The sequence below is a fragment of the Crocuta crocuta genome, unplaced genomic scaffold, assembly GCF_008692635.1.
Source record: "Crocuta crocuta isolate KB4526 unplaced genomic scaffold, BGI_CrCroc_1.0 scaffold279, whole genome shotgun sequence".
NCBI lineage: Eukaryota > Metazoa > Chordata > Mammalia > Carnivora > Hyaenidae > Crocuta > Crocuta crocuta.
In genome coordinates this window covers 6985944-7008355 of record NW_027551570.1, presented here as the reverse complement: position 1 = coordinate 7008355, position 22412 = coordinate 6985944, and the positions used below count along the sequence as shown (strand labels likewise).

General features: G+C 38.9%; 1 protein-coding gene across 1 annotated transcript in view; it reads left to right on the top strand.

Moving 5' to 3' along the window:
• The window catches only part of PIK3R4 (phosphoinositide-3-kinase regulatory subunit 4), an 84564-nt gene extending 64478 nt beyond the window's left edge, over positions 1–20086 (top strand). Inside the window, exons 13-19 of the mRNA XM_077750880.1 lie at positions 8578–8742; positions 12679–12890; positions 14564–14695; positions 17610–17710; positions 18285–18373; positions 18677–18785; positions 19524–20086. Of these exons, the coding sequence (XP_077607006.1) occupies positions 8578–8742; positions 12679–12890; positions 14564–14695; positions 17610–17710; positions 18285–18373; positions 18677–18785; positions 19524–19694 (979 nt within the window). The 3' untranslated portion in view covers positions 19695–20086. The remainder of the gene's footprint in view (positions 1–8577; positions 8743–12678; positions 12891–14563; positions 14696–17609; positions 17711–18284; positions 18374–18676; positions 18786–19523) is intronic.
• Positions 20087–22412: the final 2326 nt, after the last annotated feature.

The following is a 22412-nucleotide window of genomic DNA, read 5'->3' as shown; positions in this document are numbered from 1 at the left end:
CATGTGTAGGGTTGTTCACTGCCCAAGAAGGAACTGAGAAGACGCTAAATTCTCGCCTTTAGCTGACCCTGAGCCTCTGTACAAGCAGGAAATGAAGGATAAGGCAGAGTTGTAAACTACTTGTTGAAGGTGTGCACAAACACAGAGAGCCTCAATAAAGGCTAGAACATTTATCATTGCAAGCATAAAGGGAAATGTCTGTCTAGTCATTAGCTGACTACTAAGTTAACTGAACAAAGACTTCAGTGGCTACACATGAGAAAGCATACAGACTTTATAGAATTAGTCCAGGAAAGTCACTAAATAAATAACCTTGGAATATTATTTCCAAAGTTGACATATGAATTAGATTATATAGTTTTAACGTTTGTTTATTTTGAGAGAGAGAGGGAGAGAGGGAGTGAGCAAGCACATGCAGGTACACAAGCAGGGAATGGGCAGAGAGAAGGAGAGAGAGAGCCAAAGCAGGCTGTGCTGTCAGCCCAGAGCCTGGGATGGGGCTCAAACCCTGGAACTGCGAGATCATGACCTGAGCAGAAATCAAGAGTCTGACTTAACCGACTGAGCCACCAGGTGCCCAGAATATCTAGTTTTGGACAAAAAATTGCAAGTCAAGAAAGTATGGTCCATACACAGGAAAACACAGTCAATGGAAACTATTCCTCTGTAAGCTCAGATATTGGACTCGCTTGCTAGACAAAGACTTTAAATTAGCTATTAAAAATACGTTCAAAGAATTAAACCATGTCTAAAGAATTAAAAGTAAATTAAGACAAATGTCTCACCAAATACACATATCAATAAGTAGATAGAAGAGATCTATAGAAATTCTGGAGCTGAAAAGTACAGTAATTAAAATAATGAAATAAATGAAATTCAAGTCACATGAGAGGATGAACAGATTTCAACTGGCAAGAGAAAAAATCAGGGACTTGAGGCTAGATCAGTTGACATTATCCAGTCAGAGGTACAAAAACTAAAAAAGAATAAGGAAAAATGAACAGACCCCCATAGACCTGCAGAAGGCCAACATACACATGGGAGGGGTCCCAGAAGGTGAGGAGAGAGAAAAAGGAGCAGAAAGAATATTTGAAGAAACAGTGGCTAAGAAATCCCCAGATTCAGTGGAAAACATTAATCTACACATTTAAGGAAGTCAGTGAGCTCCCAGTAGGATGAAAATGAAAGGGAGCCATGCTAGATACATGATAAATATACTATTGAAAGAGAATCTTGAAAGCAGTGAGAGAAAAATGACTTACCACATATGAGGGACCCTTAATAAGATTAACAGCTGACATTTCATTAGAAATGATGGAGACTGGAAGTCAGTGGGATGACATATTCAAAGTGTTGAAAGAAAAAGACTGTCAGCTGATAATTCTATATCCAGCAAAATTGCCCTTCACAAAAGACAAATTAAAACATTCCAAGGTAAATAAAAACAGGGACCTTACTGCTAGGAGATATTCCCTAAATGAAATATTAAAGGTGTTTTTGGTGCTGAAAGAAAAGGGCATGAGACAGTAACTTGAATCCACATGAAGAAATAAAGAACATTGATAATGGTAAATACTATTTATAAATAAATATAAAAGTACAAATTATTTTTGTAACTTTTTTTACCTGACTTATTTAAAAGATGACCATATAAAGAAATAATTATATAACTGTTTATGGGCTTGTGATATATATAGAATTTGTGTGGCAATAATAGTACAGAAGAGGGAGGGGGGAACAGAGAGATATTAGAGCAAAGTTATTATGTATTAATGAAATTAGTGTTAATCTGATCATCTTTAGATGTCAAATGTATTTCCCAGGAAAACCACAGGGGGAAAGAAACTTTCAAAAACACGTAATAAAAGAAACTTTCAAAAACACGTAATAAAAGAAACAAGGATTAAAATGGTATGCTAGAAAATATGTTTTTAACACAAAAGATGGCAGTAATGGAGGAATACAACAACAATAACAACAAAGTCTGTGTTAAGACAGAAAACAAATAGCAAAATGTCAAACATAAATCCTACCTTATTGATAATCATGTAAGTGTAATCAAAAGGCAGATTTGGCACAAAGTATGAGAAAACCTGATATGACTATGTGCTTTCTACAAGAGACACACTTTACTTTTATTTTTTTATTTTAAAGTCTTTTAATTCCAGTATAGTTAACATACAGTGGTATATTAGTTTTAGGTGTACAATACAGTGATTCAGCAGTTTTATACATTATTCTAGTTCTCATCATTGTAAGTGTACTTTAATCCCCTTCAACATATTTCACCCATCTCCCTACCCATCTCCTCTTTTAACCATCAGCTCTCTATAGTTAACAATATGTTTTTGGTTTGTCTCCTTTTTGTTTGTTTCTTAAGTTGCAGATATGCATGAAATCTTATGGTATTTGTATTTCTCTGAGTGGCTTATTTCACTTAGCATTGTACTCTTTAGGTCCATCCATGTTGTTGCAAATGGGAATATTTTATTCTTCGAAATGAGTAATATTTCCATTGTGTGTATTTACCACATCTTTATCCATTCATCTATCAGGCGACCCTTGGGCTACTTCAATATTTTGGCTATTATAAATAATGCTACAATAAAAAAGGGTGCATATATCTTTTTGTATTAGTATTTTCATATTCTTTGGGTAAATAGCAGTAGTGCAATTCCTGGACCATAGGAATAATTCTATTTTTAATTTTTTGAGGAACCGCTATACTGTTTTTCACAGTGGCTGCACCAGTTTGTATTCTCACCAATAGTGTATAAGGGTTCCTTTTTTTTTTTCCCACATCTTTGCCAACACTTGATGTTTCTATTGTTTTTTATTTTAGGCATTCTGACTGGTGTGAGGTGATATCTCCTAGTGATTTTGATTTGTATTTCCCTGATGATGAGTGATATTGAACATCTTTTCATGTGTCTGTTGGCCATCTGTATATCTTCTTTGGTAAAATGTCTGTATGTGTCTTCTGCCTGTTTTTAATTGGGTTATTTGTTTTTTGGATGTTGAGTTGTATAAGTTCTTTATATATTTTGGATACTAATCTTTTATCGTAAAGGTCATTTTAAAATATCTTTTCCCATTCCTAAGGTTGCCTTTTAGTTTTTTGTTAATCGTGTCCTTTGCTGTGCAGATGCTTTTTTTTTTTTTTTTTTTAAAAATGTAGGCCCCATAGGTAATTTTTGCTTTTGTTTCCCTTACCTCAGGAGACCTATCTAGAAAAATGTTGCTATGACCCATGTACAAGAGATACACTTTAGATCCAAAGACTAATAAATTAGTTGAAAGTAAAAAGACTAAAAAAGATGCAACATACAAACAGTTCCAGAAAGAGCGCTGGAACAGCCATGTTAATATTGGGAAAAAAAAAACTTTAGACAAAAAGTGCTACTATAGGTAAACAAGGACATTTTATTATAAAAGGACCACTGCATCAGGAAAACAAAACAATGGCAAGCACATGCACCTGGTAATGGATCTCCCAAATGAAGCAAAAGCTGACAGAATTGTAGGGAAAAGAAAGATAATTCCACAATAGTTGAGACTTTAATACTTTCATCTTTGAAATGAAAGACTTTATACCCATCTTTCAAAAACTCTTCCAAAAAACAAACGGAACATTTCCTCACTCATTTGATAAGGCCAGTACTAACCTCATGCCATAACCAGACAAATAACATCACAAGAAAACAGCAGACCAATACTCATAATTAATAGTAGCATAAAAATGCTAAATACTAGTTAACTGAGTCCAGCATATTAAAATAATCATATAACATGACCAAATTCAGTGTATCCCAAGACTGCCAACCTTGTTTAACATATGAAAATTAATCTAGGAATATATCCTATTAATAGAGCAAAGGATAAGATGGTGATCATCTTAGCAGAAAGCATCTGACAAAATCTAATACACTTTTATGATTATAAACAATTTAGCAAACTAGTATTAGATGACCACAGCTGACGTCATACTTAATGGTGAAAGGCTGAACGCTTTCCCCTTAAGATGAACCAAATAAGGAGGGATGCTCTTGTCCCTCCCGTTCAGCACCATACTGGAGCTTTTAGAGAAATTAGATAAGGAAAGGAAATGAAAGGGATACAGATTGGAAAGGAAAAATGTAAAGCTATACCTGTGGAGCATAATCTTGTTTATAGACTTTCTTAAGCAGTACAAAGAAAAACTTACTAGAACTAACAAACGAGCTCAACAAAGTTGCAGAATACAAGATGATGCTGTATTTGTACATACAAAAACCAGTTGCATTTCTGTGTGCTAACAATGATTGATTCAAAGATGAAATTAAGAAAATAATTCTATTTACAATAGCATCAAAAAGAATAGGAATAAATTTATCAAAAAAGTACTGAAAACTATAGTATACTGAAGACCATAAAACATCACAAGAAATTATAGAAGATCAGAATAAATGGAGAGACAGCCTATGTTCATTTAATGGAATACTTAACGTTAAGATAGCAATCCTCCTCAAATTGATCTACAGATTGAATGCAATCCCTGTGACATTTTCAGGGATTTTTTTTTTTTTTTTTTGCAGGAATTGACAATCTGATTCTAAAATTCATAAAGTAATGCATATGGTTTAAATATAGTCAAATTACTCTTGAAAGAACCAAATTGGAAACTCATACTTGGAGATTTGCTACAAAGCTACACTTGTCAGGATAGTGTGTTACATAAAGATAAGTATAAAAATCAACGGTATATGGTATAGAAGTGATCTGCAAAAATACATTTATGATCATTGTTTTTTGTTAAGAATGCCGAGACAGTTGTATGGAGGAAAGAATAGCATGAACATATGATTCTGGTTATCCAATATGCAAGAGGAAGAATTTCCATTGAATTTTTCAAAAGGGATTGTAGGCCTAAATATAAGAGCTAATCTGTAAAATATATGCATGTAACTATGCATGACCTTAGATTAGGCAGGAATTTCTAAAAAATGGCTTCAAAAGCACAAATGACAAAAGAAAAAAACAGACATGAGACTTCATCAAAATTATAAATGTTTGTGCTTCAAAGGACACTGTCAAGAAAGTAAAAAGACAAACTACAGAATGAGAGAAATACTTGTAAATATAAATATAGAGCATATATAAAGAACTCTGTTCAATTCAGCCATAAAAGGACAACTGAAAAATAGACTAAGGATTGAAATAGATGTTTCTCCAAATAGGACCAATAAGTATACAGAAAGCTACTCCACATGATTAGTCACTAGGGAAATGCACATCAAAACCATGGTGGGATACCACTTCACACCCACTAGAAGGTCTGTAATCAAAGACAATAACAAGTGCTAGAGAGGATGTGGAGAAACTGGTACCTTTATACATTATTGGTAGGAATGTAAAATGGTGCAGTAACTGTGGAAAAACAGTTTGACAGTTTCTCAAATGCTAAACACAGAGTTCCCTAATAACCCCTCAATTCCACTCATAGGCATAAACCCAAGACAGTTAGAAAACACTTGTTCGCACAAAAATCTGTACATACATGTTTGCAGCAGCATTATTCATAATGGCCAAAAAGTGCAAGCCACAATGTCTATAAGCTGTTGAACGGACAAACAAAATGTGGTGTATCCGTACAATGGAGTATTATTTAGCCGTAAAAAGGAATCAGATGCTGACACATGCTACAACATGCATAACCTTGAAAACATTATGCTAAGTGAAAGAAGCCTGATCCAAAGGTCAGCTAGCATACTGTATGGTTCAATTTATATGAAATTTTGGAATAGGCAAATCCCCAGAGACAGAAAGTAGATTAGTACAGACTTNTTGGGGTACATGTGCTCCTATGCATCAGCATTTCTGTATCTATGGGGTTATGTTTTGATAAAGCCATCATAATTTGAAAATATAAGTCAAAAATGGCATTCAATACACCTAACCTGCCAAACATCATAGCTTAGCCTCACATACCTTAAATGTGCTTAGAATTAGAACATTTACATTAGCCTACAGTTAGGCAAAATCATTTAACATAAAGCCTATTTTATAATAAAGTGTTGAATATATCATGTAATTTATTGAGTATTGAAAGAAAAACAGTGGTTGTAGGGGTTCATAATGGTTGTAAGTGTATCAGGTTTTTCTTTAAATGTTTGTTTATTTTGAGGTGGGAAGGGGCAGAGAGAGAGGAGAGAGAGAATCCCTAGCAGGCTCAGTGCTATCAGCTCAGAGCCCGATGGAGGGCTCGATCCCACGATCATGAGACCATGACCTGAGTCATGACCCCTGAAATCAAGGGTCAGCTGCTCAACTGGCTGAGCCACCCAGGTGCTTGTATATATTGGTGTTTTTTACCCTCATGATCACGTGGCAGCCTGGGAGTTGCGGCTTGCCTGGCACTGGTCAACGTCATGAGAAGATCAAATTCAGAGTTTGAAGTATGATTTCAACTGAATGTCTGTTGCTTTCACATCATTATAAAGTAAAATAATTGTAAGTCAGGGATGGTTTATAGTTGCCAGGAGCTGGGGGAATGGAGGATTGGGGAGTGACTCCTGATGGGTATGGGATTTTTTGGGGGGATAATGAAAGGTTCTTGCGTTAGATAATGGTAAAGGTTATAAAACTTAGTGACTGTATTGTCAATCTGCTTAAAAGAGAGAGTTTTATGATAGGTAAATTATGTCTCTATATTAAAAGAGAGGGAGAGAGAACAAGCAAATGCAAGAGACTGAGCAATACTGGTATTCTTTTCTCTCCCAGTGCCTACTCCCTGGCTCTCTACTCATCTACCGTACTGGTTGGGGCCTTGTAGGCATTATGTTTGAGAAGTATGTCCAAAGATTTATACAGAAATGCTTACAGCAGCATTATTCATAGTAGCTAAAAGGCAGAAACCACATAAATGTTCATCAACTGATCATGGATAAACAAAATGTGGTATTCCATACTATGGAATAATACTTGGCTATAAAAAGGAATGAATGAACCTTGAAAACACTATGTTAAGTGAAAGAAGCCAGATACAACAGGCCACATAATATAGGACTGCCTTCATATGGAATCTCCAGAAGAGACAAATTCATAGCAAATTTAAGCAAATTTGTTTCCAGGGGCTGGTGGGAGAAGAAAATGAGGAGTGAATGCTAATGGGCGTGAGGTGGGTTTCCTTAGGAATGTTGTAGACTTAGATACTGATCATCTATGCAGAATTCTGTTAATATATTAACAATTGCTGAATTATTCACGTAAAAATACTTTATGGTATTTTCTTGCAACAAAGTTGTGAATACAAAATGAAGTAGAAAGTAATGATTAATAAAAAGTATATATGTTCCATAGTTAAGAAGCAAATAAGAATATATTGTAACATGTATAGAAAATCCTTTAGAAGGATGTGTGACAAAAGGTTAATAGTGCATCTCTATGAGTGGTAGAATTATAAATGTTTTTATCTTCTGTATTTTTAAAAAAATATTTATTTTGAGAGAGAGCGAGAGAGAGAACACGTGGGTAAGGGGCAGAGAGATTGAGAAAGAATCCAAAGCAGAGCCTGCTTTGTGTTGTCAGCGCAGAGCCTAATTTGGGGCTTGATCCCACTCACCTGTGAGATAATGACCTGAGCCAAAACCAAGAGTCGGACACTTTGCCGACTGAGCCACCCAAGTGCCTCTTTTCTGTATTTTAATAATTTTTAGTAATATGTATTAGCTTGTATTACAAAACGAAATAAATAGAAAAGATAGGAATACATTGGATGAATTAGGGGCTTGTGATCTTTTATGAGTACGGCCCCTCAGAAAGATGCGTATGTGCCTTACGAAGGAGGTATTGAAGGAAGGAATTGGTGATAATGGGAAACACCCTGTGTAAATGATGTGTTCAGGAAGTTCGGCATGAATTTGAGGAAGGAGAGTAGGCAGCTTGAGAGGTCAGCATGTGTGTGGGAGAAACTGAATATTATAGTATTTTGCATTTATGAGTGTTTTATTATTTATATATTATTTGTGTATATATATTGTATAATATATATATTATATATATATACAAATAATATATAAGTAGAGAAGTTTTTTTCTATATGAGTAAACTGAGACACAGAGCAGGGGAAGTGGCTTGACCAAGTCATGTGGTAGTCAGTAGTGGAGCTCAGGGCTTTGAACCCAAAGCCACTGCGTTTCCTGCTGTGTCAGGCTGCATCCCAGGAATTACAGAATTTGTGAAGGGTGCAAGAATAGGGTTTAAGGTGTTGCGAGACTGGCAGGAGAACTGGATGAGGACAGCTCATCTGGATCTGAACCTGGATGAGGAGCTGGGAGCTCCAGTCGGAGGGAGGATGGATGGGCCGTATGTGATAGGAGGGAGGCGTGTAAGGATGGTCATATGAAAATATGAGAAGAAAACGTGATTTTGTGTCAGTGCCTTTGAGAGGGATTCTTCAGTTATGAGAGCAAGGAGGTGAAACAGATATCAAAGTAGTACTTTTTGTTGTTTAATAGCCATGTGGATATTTATTTAATACCAGCATTAGTAATGCTCTTGTGGCCCTTGCAGAAACTTAATCTGTTTTCTTTTGTGCAGATCTATTCTTACCTATAGCCGGATTGGAGGACGTGTCAAAACACTTACATTCTGCCAGGGGTCCCACTACTTAGCCATTGCGTCTGACAACGGTGCTGTCCAGCTTCTTGCAGTTGAAGCCTCTAAGCTGCCAAAGTCTCCTAAGATTCAGCCTCTCCAAAGCAGGTATCTCTCTCTTGTGTTTTATTAAACTGCAGTTAGTGCACTAGCGTCATTTAACCCTACCTTGCCAGTGTAGTGTAGGTCAACTGAGGGCCTGTTAGATTGTACTTCCTTTTTTTATCACATGAAGTAAATAAAACTGTGTTTTGAACTCAAATCTGTCACATGTAGTTAATTTCAGAAAACTATGTCTGCGTATCTTATTTTCTGTCAGAAGGTCAGAAGGGCAGCTTTGAACTTGCAGCTCATCCCAGTCTGGGATCTGTTTGAATAACCTAATTATCTGTTACATCTTCTGTCTCCGCTACAAAAAGCAAAAGTCTGGCTGGCTGATTTTTAGAATGTTCTTCATCAAGAAAATGCGAACGTTGTCAGCATTTTTACTTTTAAAACGTCTGATGTTGATGGGAAATGGAGTGCTGCTTTTAGTCAGATGATTTGCTTATCATTTGAAAACAAAATACTGGCTGGTTTTACTTAAGAATTTCCTCACTTCTTACAAATTGTAGTTGCTCACAGATTAAACACATACAAGTAAGATATTTAAAGATAAAGCAGAACAAATTTTCAGCTGACAATTTTGTGCTACCCACCAAGGATTACAAATACAAATAAGACATGTTATGCTTTCTAAGACACTGCAGTCTAACGGAAGAAACAGACCAGTTAACAGATGATTTCAGTTGCAGTGTGATAATGTGCCAGTGTTACAGGGACAGTGGGAGCCAGCTTGCAGGGGGAAGGGAATGGGCCTGGTGGAGGGGAGACGGATGTTAGCTAGCCAGCCAGAGGAGTGTGGTTGAGAAGGGCACGGCAGACACGGGGTGGATCTCACAGCAAGAACGCAGGATGAGCAGATTCCTATGGTTTAGTAGATTATAAGGGGTAGCCGTTGAGTAGCAGAGGAAGAAAAGGATGTATGTTGCATTATCTAGGACTTTATTGTTTTATTATTTGTTTAGAATTGCGTTTTGCTTTTGCCGTTAAAAATGTGTGTTATTTTTAACACATTCATTGAACAGATGTGGGCAGCTTTTGTCTAGGATATGTATATTGTCTTTAACTAAAAAACAACTCCCTGCCAGTTTTCCTTAAAATTGTCTCGGCAGAGATGACTGTCCAGCAGTATACCTATTGAGATCCGTGTACGTTAACAACGAGCTGCTGGCAGATTGCGTTGTGTAATGACTGTGCTGGCAGGATACACAGAGAAACGCGCATTCCTTCCACAGGTGCCACTCAGCTCACAGCACTGTTCACTGTGATTGTTATGGTCTTAACCCTAAGCAAACACTGATGACGCAGATTGGGAGATTGTGCCAGAATGGTTAGTAGATTTCAGCCTGCCTGGCAGCGGTTGCTCCAAAGAAACCTTGCCATGAATCTTTTTTTCCCTTCGGTTTGCTTCATTCAGTCAGATCTACTGTTGTCAAGGCTTCTAATAATTAGAATTTATAGCACCTTTCACATTTTATTTGGCATTTGGACTTTTCATCATCCTTCTAGGGGAAGCATAGTCAGTATTAGAATGTTTGTAAAGTTGTTTATCTAAGACACAGAGGTTAGTGGACTATAGCCTGCAGTATGGCCCATAGCTAAGAATAATGTGTGCATTTTCAAAAGATTGTAAAAAAAAAAAAAAAAATGAATACGCAATAGAGATACGTGATTTGCAAAGCCTAAAATATTTACTGTTTGGCTCATTACAGAAATAGTTTGCTGACTCCCAATCCAAGCGTTAAAACTAAAATAGTATATGCTGCAAAAGCCTGATTTGTACTGATCAAGGAGGCTGGCCAGTATGTTTATAATATTCTTTTTAGTTTAAAAATGCCTCAGCTTGAACAATAGATATACCCGTATAATGGGATAGTACATAAAAGAAATAAAAAGGAATATGATATTTTATTATCAGTAATGAAAGGAATAAACTTTTGATTCATGCAACAATCAGTGCATCCTAATCCTTTTTGCTGATGAAAGAAGTCAGACCCAAAAGGCTATTTATTGTATATTTCCAACTTTGTGTGATATTCTGGAAAACATAAAATTATAGTGAAGAAATGAGATGAGTAGTAGTCAGTCACAGGTGGGGATGGGGGTAGGAGCTGACTGCAGAGGGGCTGCACAAGATAATTTTTGGCGTGTGGACTTGTTCTCTGTGGTTCTATGGTAGAGGACACATGGCTATGCATTTGTCGTAAGGCACAGAACTCTATACCACAAAGAGTGAATTTTACTGTATGTAAGTTATAAGAAAAAATGAACTCGGATATAGGAGGAAAGGTAGAATGCTCTCTGTGATAAATCAGTCTAATTCTATACAGATGAATCCTATAGTCACAATGAAGACTGTGGGCAATAAAGGAGCCAACCTTTAGAATACCGTAGAAAACAGCGGTTTCTTTAGAAATCTTAAGATTCTAATATCTTTAGAAAATAGTGGTTTAATTGGATACTGCAAGGCTAATGACAGAACGGAACTCAGACACTGTGTTCTAGTTGGTTCTCACAGCAGTGTGGTTTATCAGTTCTAAAACTAGTTGTGTAGTAAGGTTATAAATAAGAAAAGGAAGATGGCTAGAATGAACTCTGGTCGTAGATATCAATATGGATTCAGTATGGAATCATGATATATTTATATGCATGTGTGTGTATGTGTGTGTGTGTGTGTATACATATGTCCACATACATATATAAAGATACAGAAGTACATACATGTGTGCAGGTATGAGGTATAGTTTACATATTTCAGAGTTCTGGCCATTGAGAGGGACTGGAGCAGGGGACTCTCCCCTCCCCCCAGCAGTGAGCACTTAGCACACAGACCTTGATTTTTAAATACTGTTTTTCCATAAAAGGAACCAGGGCTCCTTGGAGAACTGGTTGATTCCAGGGCTGGCACAGTGAAAACACAGGATGAATCTGAAGTATCTTGTGCTGCCAGAAAGTTAGGAATTGGTTCAAAAAAGCACATTGAAAGGGCACTGGAACCAACCTGAGAGAAAGTTAGAGCAACTTGAGCAACAAAACAGACAGCAGTAGTATTGGGTTACAGCTTGCAAAAGAAAATAAATATCTGTGAGTCCATACTGATGTAAATAAGTAAATAAATCATGGGGAAAGAAGTGACAGTTCTTCTTTATAGAAAAATTCTAGTAAGTATAGAAGGAATGAGGGACATAGTCACCATTAGAGCACCATAGGTATGATCTATCAATGTATCCTAAAATTTGTGGACAAAATTTTAAGCAGAAATGGGATTTTTACACTGTCTCAGAAGTATTTTTCCTAAAGATTGAGTGGTTATAAATGGAAAATAATTCTGCAGTGGAGAATCCTGGCAGACACTACAAATGATCAAGGTTAACATCACCACTAATACGTTCTAATTAATATCAGGTACTTTCTCGTATATGACTGAGAAGGATGTTATTTCATGGTTTCCTACCCAGTAGGGTATAAACTGAGTTTGTTTGTGAAAACACTAGGCAAACTCAATGGAGGAACATTCTATAAAATAACCTATAGTCTTCAAAAATATCGGAATCTGACTGAAGGTCAAATTGAAAGAAACATGACAACTAAATCCTGTGGTATCTTGTTTTGGATCCCAGAACAGTAAAAGGACACAAATGGAAACTAATAAAAATCTGAATGTGTTCTGTATTTTACTAGTATCATACTAAGATTAATTTCTTCGTTTTAATAAATGTTCTGTGGTTATGTAACATGTTAACACAAGGGGAAGCTGGCTGAAGGGTATACAGGAATTCTTTCTACTATTTTTGCAACTCTTCTGTAAGTCTGAAACGCCTCAGGAATCATTGGCTTGATGGGTCAGAGTTCTTTATGCTTAGAATAAATTCATCTTAAATGGAGGCTGGTGCTATGTTTTCAGTGACTGGAAAAGTCTTTGCCTTTTGTGTATTTCTTAAGAATTCTGGACCAGAAGGATGATGGCTGTGTCGTGGATATGCATCACTTCAACTCTGGGGCACAGTCTGTTCTGGCCTATGCCACCGTGAACGGCTCTCTAGTTGGTTGGGACCTCCGGTCTTCAAACAACGCGTGGACTTTGAAGCACGATCTGAAGTCAGGCCTCATCACCTCCTTTGCTGTGGACATCCACCAGTGTTGGCTCTGCATTGGTGAGCTGACTTTGAGGTCATTGACTGGGTTGTGAATGCCACTAATGTCTGGAATTGCCTTCTTGTGAACATTTTTTCCTTCACTGGTAATTTTTTCCCATCTCCTTTCTTTAATGTTCATTATATTACAATCACCTGAAATTTTTTTTTCATTAAGAAACAGATTTGAAAGAGTGATAGCATTATCCCTATGCATAAAAATTTCCTTTTTCTCTTTGTTCCTAACTGAGCCTCTTTGTAATCATTATAGTGATCAGATAACAGTGGCATTCTGTTATCCTGCCTGGGAAGCAGCAGGCTTGGTTTATGAATGAGAGCATTTGAGTTTGGTCGGACTCGGTTTTAAATTCCAATAACCTCAGGCAAGCTGCACAGTTCTCTGAGTTTCAGGATCCTTATCTTCAAATGGGGCTAATCTGTTCACGGGCTGCTTTGAGGATTTAATGAGGTAAAAGCACCTATCACGGGGCCTGGTACTGGAGAAGAGCTAAGCACCGGTTTCTCACCCCATTATTCCTCTTCGCCCTCCCTTCCTCAGAGGTCAAGATGTACCATGTGATCTTACTGGCTGCATTCCTCCTTTTTAGTTTCACATTTTGGCCCCATAGGGCTTTGAACCTGCCCCTTGAAAATGTACCACATCTTAGTTTTTCCCACTTGGCACTCTTTCTGAAGAATTCTAATCTGTTGTCCTTGAATTTTGGTTTCTAGATTCCCTGACTTACATTAGGACATTGTTAAGTATCTGCCCTTTCCTTTTTTATATACAGTTTATATGAATACATTATGTTTGCCTTCCGTGTGAATAAATGGCACAGGGACAGGAGACTGTGATGCCAGACCTATAAGAGTAGATATGAAACTCAGAGCAAATTAGTAAATGGCAGCGATGGCTCTCAGGGACCCTGATCAGCTTTGAGGGCAGCCAGCACAACCTGTGGGCTGTTTGAGCATTGTCCTGGAGTGGGGCAGGGTGACAGAGGGACCCTGTTGGCCTGTGTCTTTTCCTGATCCCAGGAGCTCTGCTAGAATTGGAGATCAGTCCAAGAATATGCTCTCTGCCTCTTTCGGGACCAGCTCTTCCGTGTCAGTAATTCCGGGTTGGCACTATTCTTTCGGGATGGGGGGCTTCTCTGTGGCGTTTGTCATGGGCAGACGTGCAGGTATTGGCCACCCTAGTTTCTTCTGTGACTGGATACCCATACCTGATCCCAGAATGTTTTGGAGAGAAGGGCACAGGGAATGATTGAAGTCTGATAATAGCTACAGAGCCGCAGCCACTCGGGTTGGCAAAGTGACCATTGAATGCCAGTAAAACATCTTTGGTGATTTAAGGCATTCTGCAAATTTTGACCTATCAAATCCAGTTTATATCTTCTCTAGACCTTTTGTTTTCTGTGAGTGCCTTTGGCAATTAATGCCAGTGTAATTACTTATTCATTTTCAGTTTGTTTATGAAATACTTCTGCAGTAGCTTTGTGATGAGCACTTCGTATCTATATTTGACAACTAGAAGTACTGTTTGACACCAGGGAGATAGCCTGACCTATGAGAACAAAGAATGAATAAAATACATTCACACAAAGCTAATGCTATTTATTATTTGTATAAATGCAGCTTGATGTCCTTTAAGCATTAGAGGGTAATCTTTTTTACTTTTTTTCTCCTTTAAGGTACAAGCAGTGGAACTATGGCTTGTTGGGACATGAGGTTCCAGTTGCCAATTTCCAGTCACTGTCATCCCTTCAGGGCTCGAATCAGACGCCTCTCAATGCACCCTCTGTATCAGTCCTGGGTGATTGCAGGTAAAATGGAGGGCTGGCTTTCAGGTGTTGGGGGTTTTAAAGAAAGTACGTAATCCCCTGCTGTCACGACTCATGTTCTCAGAGTTTTATTATGTATGAACCAAATGCTTGATTTTGTTTTGTTCTGATTACGGAAGTTCCCACCCCTGCTATCTCACTGTCATTTCTTATCTTTAAAAACGACTTCATTAATCGCCACCGTCACCTTCCATTGCTGTCTGCCACTGTTTCCCTTTCCGTTTGTTTTCTTTCTCCTATATTTTTGTTAAAGTTGCCACCTCCTTCCTAGAAATCCAGCTTAGAAACCTTGACTCATCCTTGTCAGTTGCCAAATCTTGTTAATGTGTTTCTTGCCCACTTCCCTTCCCATCCCTCCCCTTACCAGGCATTCAAATTTTCTTGCATGACTGCTGGGCAAGTCTTTGAAACTCACTTTCTTCATCTGTAAAATGTGGTTAAAAATACTTTCCTAGTAGCATTGTAGGAATTGGAGATAAAACATGTGAAGCACACAGTCTGGCACACATGCAGTGCTTGATAAACAGTAGCTTGTTATTCTTAATGTCTTCTCACTGGTCGTCTTGCACGCGGGCTCCCCCCCGGACCCTTCTCGTACACGTAGTCCAGCTCACACACTGTTGCCATCAAAGTCTCCATGTTGCCAAATTCCATGGCCATTAGTCTGCTCGCTTCTTACCTGACTCATCATTTGGTCAGTTGATAGTTTTCTCTTTCTGAAATACTTCCCTTACCTGACTTCAGGGACATCACTTTCTTGATTCTCCTGTTTATTGATTTGCTGATCCTCCTCATCTTCGGACTTTTAAATCATGGCCAACCTCATCTGCCTTAGGGCTCAGTCTTTGGTCCTTAACCCTTCTCTTTCTACACTGATCTAGTTCCATGCTTTAAATACCACATTTATTCACATTTTTATAGCTACTTAAAATATTCAGAATCTGACCACTTGTTACTGTTTCCATCAGAGTCTCTCTTCTGCCAGCCACCATAATCTCTTGTCCCTATTAATGCAGTATCCTTGTAACTCCCTGCTTTAATCCTTCCTTCTTAAGACCGTTCTTCCTGCTGCTCAGTGCCTTCCCATTCCAGGTTACAGCCAGACTCCTCGTGGGGATCTGGCCCTGCCACCTCCCTGACCTTCTTTATTGGCCAGGGTTCCAGTAGGAATCAGATGGCCTACGCATCATAGGATATTTTGAGGAGTTATCTCGCCAGGAACTGCTGATGAGAATGTGGGTGTAGGGGCATCATAAAAGCACAATGAAATAGGGCTAGTACCAGCAGGAGGGGAGGGCATGGTTACTGGAGTTTGGAAAAATGAATAGAGAAGGGCACCTTGAGAGGAGCGGTGATTTTGATATGAGCCACACAACCAACCTGAGCTGGGACAGGCATCTATCCCTTTGGTCTCCTGCTGGGGCTTCCATAGGCCTGTATTCATTTCCTATGACCGTTTTATCCTCATGTGTAATAAATTACCTAAAGTAGGTAGCTTAGAACACTACACGCTTATTCTGTAACCGTTCTAGAGGCCAGAAGTTTGAAATAAGTTTTGCTGAGCCGAATTCAAGTTGGCAGCCAGGCCATATCACCTCTGCAGGATCCGGGAGAGAATCCATTCCTTTGGTTTTCCTGCTTCTGGAGCTGCTTGCCTTGGCTTGTGGCCCCTTCTTCCATCTTCAAAGCCACTGCTTGTAGCATCGTGCTTCATTGTGCTGTTGTCTTCTGCTGTCAAGTCTGCCTCCTCCTTCTGACACTGGGAATGGAAGGGCTCAAATCCCCCCATCTCAAGAGCCTTAATCATATCGGCAACATCACTTTACCATTTAATGTAACATTCAGTCTCCGGATTAGGACCTACTTACTTGAGGGGCTGTTACTTATTTTACCACCAGCCAAACCCGTGTAGAAGCCTAAGGGCACAGGAGCCTGTTGCTGTGGCACCCCTGGGTCAGCCCTGCAGCAGGGAGTGGAATGTGCCAGCCCTGTGGGCCTTTTCCTCCTCCTCCCCCCTGCTCGGTCTGCCCCGGCCACAAGGGCTTTCGGGCTTCCTCCTGGAACTAAGCACATTCCTGATTCAGGGACTTGCACTTTCCTTGGTTTATAAGTTCCATGAAACAGGTAACTTTTTTGCATTGTTTGCCTCATTTTCCTCAGCATCTAGGGCAGTGACTCGCTCACAGTAAATATTTTTGGTTCAATAAATATTAATGAAGGAATGAAGCCTGGGGTATTATCACTCCCCCTGCTCAAAATAAAGTCTTTCTCAGGCCTGCTATTGCCTTTTTCTGTACTCTTCCCCTGCCTGCATCTCCCACTCCTCTCTGACACAGATGTGCTTCATTCACACGGATTACTCGTTTTCCCAGACACCCCGAAGTTAGAATGTGCAAAAACATAAAACATTCTTTCTGCCTGCAGTGACTCACCTGTATCTGCCCAGCTTTACTTTTCTTTCAGTCGCAGGGAAAATCTCTCCATGAGTGAAGTTGTTTGTTACCCACTGGATGGGAGTTTTTCCTGTCCTTGAGTTCAGGTGGAATGTTGCAGTTCTTTTTGTTCTCACTGTCTTCTGCTTTACATTACTTTTTTCTCTACTTCTATACTGTAGGTTTCTTGAGGGTAGAATCTTTAGGATTCACCTTTCTACCCCCCAGTTCTCTTCACTGTGTTGTATGCCGGTAAATATTTACTAGTAGTTCATTAAAAGACATTTTTTCATTCCAGTCTGGTGACAGGGTCACAGTGTTATTTACAAGTAGTAGTGAGCATATATTGCAGGGTGAGAAAAATTGGAAATAGGTACGGGCTGACTTGGATTATCCCGCTGCTGTGAAAGCCCTGCAAGTGGGCCTGTGCTCTGAGTAACGGTTCTGGCCTGTGCTTCCCTTAGCTGTGCAGGGCAACAATGAGGTGTCCATGTGGGACATGGAGACCGGCGACAGAAGATTCATGCTTTGGGCCTGCAATGCACCACCACTGTCTGAGTCACAGGTTTGTCTCTGGTTTTTGTTAGAAAGGCCTTTGGATTTCCTACATCCCAAGCACTTTCAGGCACTTTACCAAACCTGGTTGGTATCTCTTGGGTGGCTTTTGGGTGGTGTTTGAAATTAGTATCAGTATCAGGTGGTTATTGCAGCATAGATGCGTTCCAGTTCCTCAGGCTGACTCACGTCTGGGTGTTTGGGTTTCTAGTTCCAGGAGGTTTGTGATGGGTCATTGGAAGTCCCGTAAAATCCTGGGTTAACTGGACCATGACCCTCTTATATACACCTTTAATTGCCATGCTGCCACCACGGTGCTTCACTGGGAAAAAAGTAGGGAAGGTTAATTTCTCCTTTAGTTGGGGTCTTTCTCCCAAATAGAAAGTTTTCAGGGGTTGAACAGGTTTTACCTCTTTATTCAGAATGGTTTAAAGCAAATTCGTTTATAGAAGATACACATAAATGGTCTCTCACTTCTTCAGTTAACCAGGTGCCTAGAAAGCCACTTGACTGGTTTCTAGAAATGACACCATTTCTGGAATACACTCGTATTTTAATTTGATTCCTGTGTCTTTTCTTTTAAGCCTGTTCCTCACAGTGTCCATGGCATCTACTGTAGTCCAGCAGATGGAAACCCCATCCTCCTCACAGCAGGCTCAGACATGAAAATAAGGTACAGTATCTGATAAAGGAAACTTTCTCTGTAACACTTGAGAAGGATATAAAATGTGTTTGGATAGTGAGGTTAACACTAGGCTATTATTCTAGGTACTTAAAATGTTGTAGTGCATAAAATTCTCCACCCCTTGTACGGATAGCTGTTAATGCTTTATTTATACCCAATTTTAGTCTATTCTAGGAAAATCTCCTTTCCTAATGCAAAAGAAAATAAGTTATGCATTGGTAAATGTAAGCTAACGACCATTAGCTCCTCCACTTGTCCTGAGATTGTCAACACTTGTTTCCTCTTCCCTAGGTTTTGGGACTTGGCTTACCCAGAGAGGTCCTACATTGTGGCCGGAAGTACTAGTTCTTCGTCTGTGTCCTACTATAGGAAAATAATCGAAGGCACTGAAGTCGTCCAGGTACAAACAGTCTTGTTTTCTTTCAATGTCCGTAGGCACAAAAATGACTTTGGCCAAGAGTGGCAGTATTTAAGAAAAACATTTGTTTTCTTTTGGTTTTCTCTGTTTTTTAAATTCACTTTTATTAAGGTATAATAAACATATAAAAGGCACACACACAAGGAGCTAGCTCGAAGCAAGCACTTCATACGCTTGCTCAGTCCTTACAACAGTTTACAAGGAAGTACCTTTATTAGAAAAGATCAGCACCACAAAGTAACTTGTCTGAGATGATCCAGGTAGCAGGCGGCAAAGCTGGGGATTCAGACTTGGCTGTTGGAACTCCAAATCTTGTGTTCTTGAGTTGGGCAAAAACTTCAAACGAAATGACATACCTGAAAGGGCCTGGGTCCTAGAATGTGCTCAGAAGCTTCCTCTCTGACAGATAATGTATTTACATCCACTGGTCATTTATACCCCTCTATTACTTACTTTCCCATTTTGCTTTTGATGGTGGCAAAAGGTAATATGCACACATTATTCATTTACCTCTTTGTAAGTGGCTACTACTCACAGGAAGTGGGAGGTCATTTTGGACTTTTTACTCCATGTATTTGTGAAAAGATGACTACCTCACAGGAAGTTTTAGCTTTAAAGACAACAACCACCTGTCTCAGAAGCAACAGTATTCACAAGAGGTACGGTGTGGTACAGGCTGTTAACTTGTGGCTTTCTCCTTGACTTTTAACCATGAAACAGGAGATTCAGAATAAGCAGAAGGCGGGACCAAGCGATGACACCCCCCGGAGGGGCCCAGAGTCTCTGCCTGTGGGACACCACGATATCATCACAGACATCGCCACGTTCCAGACAACACAGGGCTTCATTGTAACTGCTTCTAGAGATGGGATTGTTAAGGTGTGGAAATGAAAACTTAGTGGTCTGTATAATTTGTAATAAAGTTGTAAGTTTACTGTAACTTAAGAGCAAAGGTATTTTTAGAGGACAGAAGTGAGATTCATTTCATTTTCAAAATTATGTCTCTATATAATACTGTTTCATGATTTAACAGATCCCATCCAAGGTGGTTAAGGAGGCTGCACTCAACTAGTGTACTTACACAATAAAAAGTCCCAGGTACTGTTGTCTGGCTGATTCTTGCAGAGATCTGTGTGTGTCACGGAGGTGAGGAATTTAGAATGCCAAGACTAAGTTTATTTTGTACTGAAAAAGATGGGTCATAAGCTATTATAATGTAAACACATTTTTGCTATTAAAACTGCTATTCAACCCAGCCAATAAACTATATTCAAGCGTCTTAAGAGTTTTTTGGTTTTGTTGGTGTTTTTAACAGTAAACTTTAGCAGAAGAATAAACTCTCCAGCAGTATTTGTTCTGAAGAAATGAGGAACTCAGTGTCACAATGAATCAGTGACAGAACTAGGCCTGATGCCCACATTTCTGGACTCTAAGTATTTTGTTCTTTCTCCTTTATCATGTCTTTCTTCCTGTTTTACAGTCTACCTTATTTAACACTAGAACTAATCTCCTGCGTATCAGCCCTAGAAAAATGTCTCTCGGCCACCATGACTATTTCTTATCGGCTTTATCCAGTGTCAATTATTTATTAAATGCATGAAGAGAAAGAAAAATATGAAGATTAAGCTGTTAAAAACATACCAAAAATCTATACTTCTAAAAAAGACAAAAATTGGTCTTTCCCACAAAATAAACCCTTCAAATTTATCAATAATTACTTGTACACGAACTTAATTCTCTCTCTACATTTAATTGTCATCCATTTGCAGAAGGGTTTATAGTGTTTAAAATAGTTCAATTTGAAATTAGTTACATGAGTCCGTAAACCAAAAAGTTAAGTAGATAATCTGACTCTGGGGAAAATACTACTTAAATACTTAAAAAACTTAATTTTCTGTAATTCTATGATTCAGTTATGGTAATGACAGTTTGCAGTGCATAGGTATGGCTTCACGAGTGAGTGCACTTGGTGCTGTTTACCTATCTAAACTCATCGAAAAACCCTGTCATTCACAAAGGTCTGAGTTAGGAGTCTAGATGTCGATGAGTCCACATAGCATAGTGGAGCAGTAAGGTTTGCAGGTTTGACAAAGTGTCGTGTTACATTGCTTCTGTTTCTCTTCGTGTCTGTTAAGACCATATCTACAAGGTTGCTAGATTTAATGTCTTCACAGGTTGGGGGACACTTGTTTGAGACAAGCTGTTAGGCTGAGAAGGGCTTCAAGCCTGGAGTCATTAGCGAAGCCACACTGCTGATCAGCACGCAAAGGGGAAGAATGGAGTGGGCCGAGGGAGATGTAGTCTTCCTCTCCCCTGATCCTGCCACCACCCATTCTTCTTCCCGCTTAAACTCTCCCCTTAAAAAGGTGGGGGGGGGGGTCGTTTGATCGAATTGTTACTGTTACAATCTGATGCCATGTTGAAGTTGCATTGTTTGTTTGTTTGACTCGCAGCTCCAGTGCACAGATGATAAATAGGAGGCATGTGTTTTATAGTCAATTAATTTACGTGCTTAAACCAAGAAGCACCGTTGCTTATTTATGCGATTCTTGGTTTAAATAGGGTTTTATTTAGGGGTGCCTGCTCACTCGGTTAAGTATCCATCTTGGGCTTGGTCATGATCTCATGATTTGTGGGTTTGAGCCCCGTATCAGGCTCTGTGCTGACAGCTCAGAGCCTGCTTCATATTCTGTCTACCTCTCTCTCTGCCCTTCCTCTGCTCATGCTATGTCTCTGTCTCTCAAAAAAGAGTAAGTGTAAAAAAAAAAAAAAATTTTTTTTTTTGCTGCTTTTCCATTTTAGGAGAAAGAGGTGAATCATGGACAATGTTTTCTTAGGGATTTTTTAAAAAGAAAATATTTAAATATTTACAGTATGTTTCAGATCCTTCATCTATTAAGGATGAAAACGATGATCCAAACTGCTAAAATAATCTCAGTTACCAAGGGCAAAATTTTTTGGTGTACTTTATCAATGCAAAAAAAAAAAAAATAGACAAATACATATTAAAAGTATTTCTAGCAGTAAATAGAAGGAGTTTCTGCTTAATCCAAAGTTAACCAGGAAAATCCCTTTTAAAATACCTCTTAAACATTGCTCATCAATTTGCTCTACTTGAAACAAAAATTTTTCCTAAACTCCTGAGCACCACTTAGGAGGTGAAGAAACCTGATGTGCTTTATTCTTCTCTATTTCCTGAGTATGAAAATGACATTTTAACTCTTGCCCCTCTAAAGACATTGGGAGCTATCTCTATGGAATTGCCTGAGTAAGGATGGCAGAACTGGTTTTAAAACACAGCGTAGGTGGCCCTTCTTTCCTGGCTTTTATGAAGAGCAATACGGAAAAGAAAATCACCTACTGGTCTTAGGTGTGAGTAGCCATCTGCCTCACGCATCCAAGCAGAGCCTCCCTCCCTGGAGAGAGTGATGTTCTGCCCAGCAGGGCCATTGTTACTACCTTTGGTGCCAGCTCTGAGAATTCTAGGTGAGGTCCACATGTTGCGTCTCAATGTTTGGGGTTTAGTTTTTGGAAATATTAGCCCTTCCTTTCTTTTTAAATTTTTTTTTTTAATTTTCATATTTGAGAGAGTGCGAGCAGGGGAAGGGC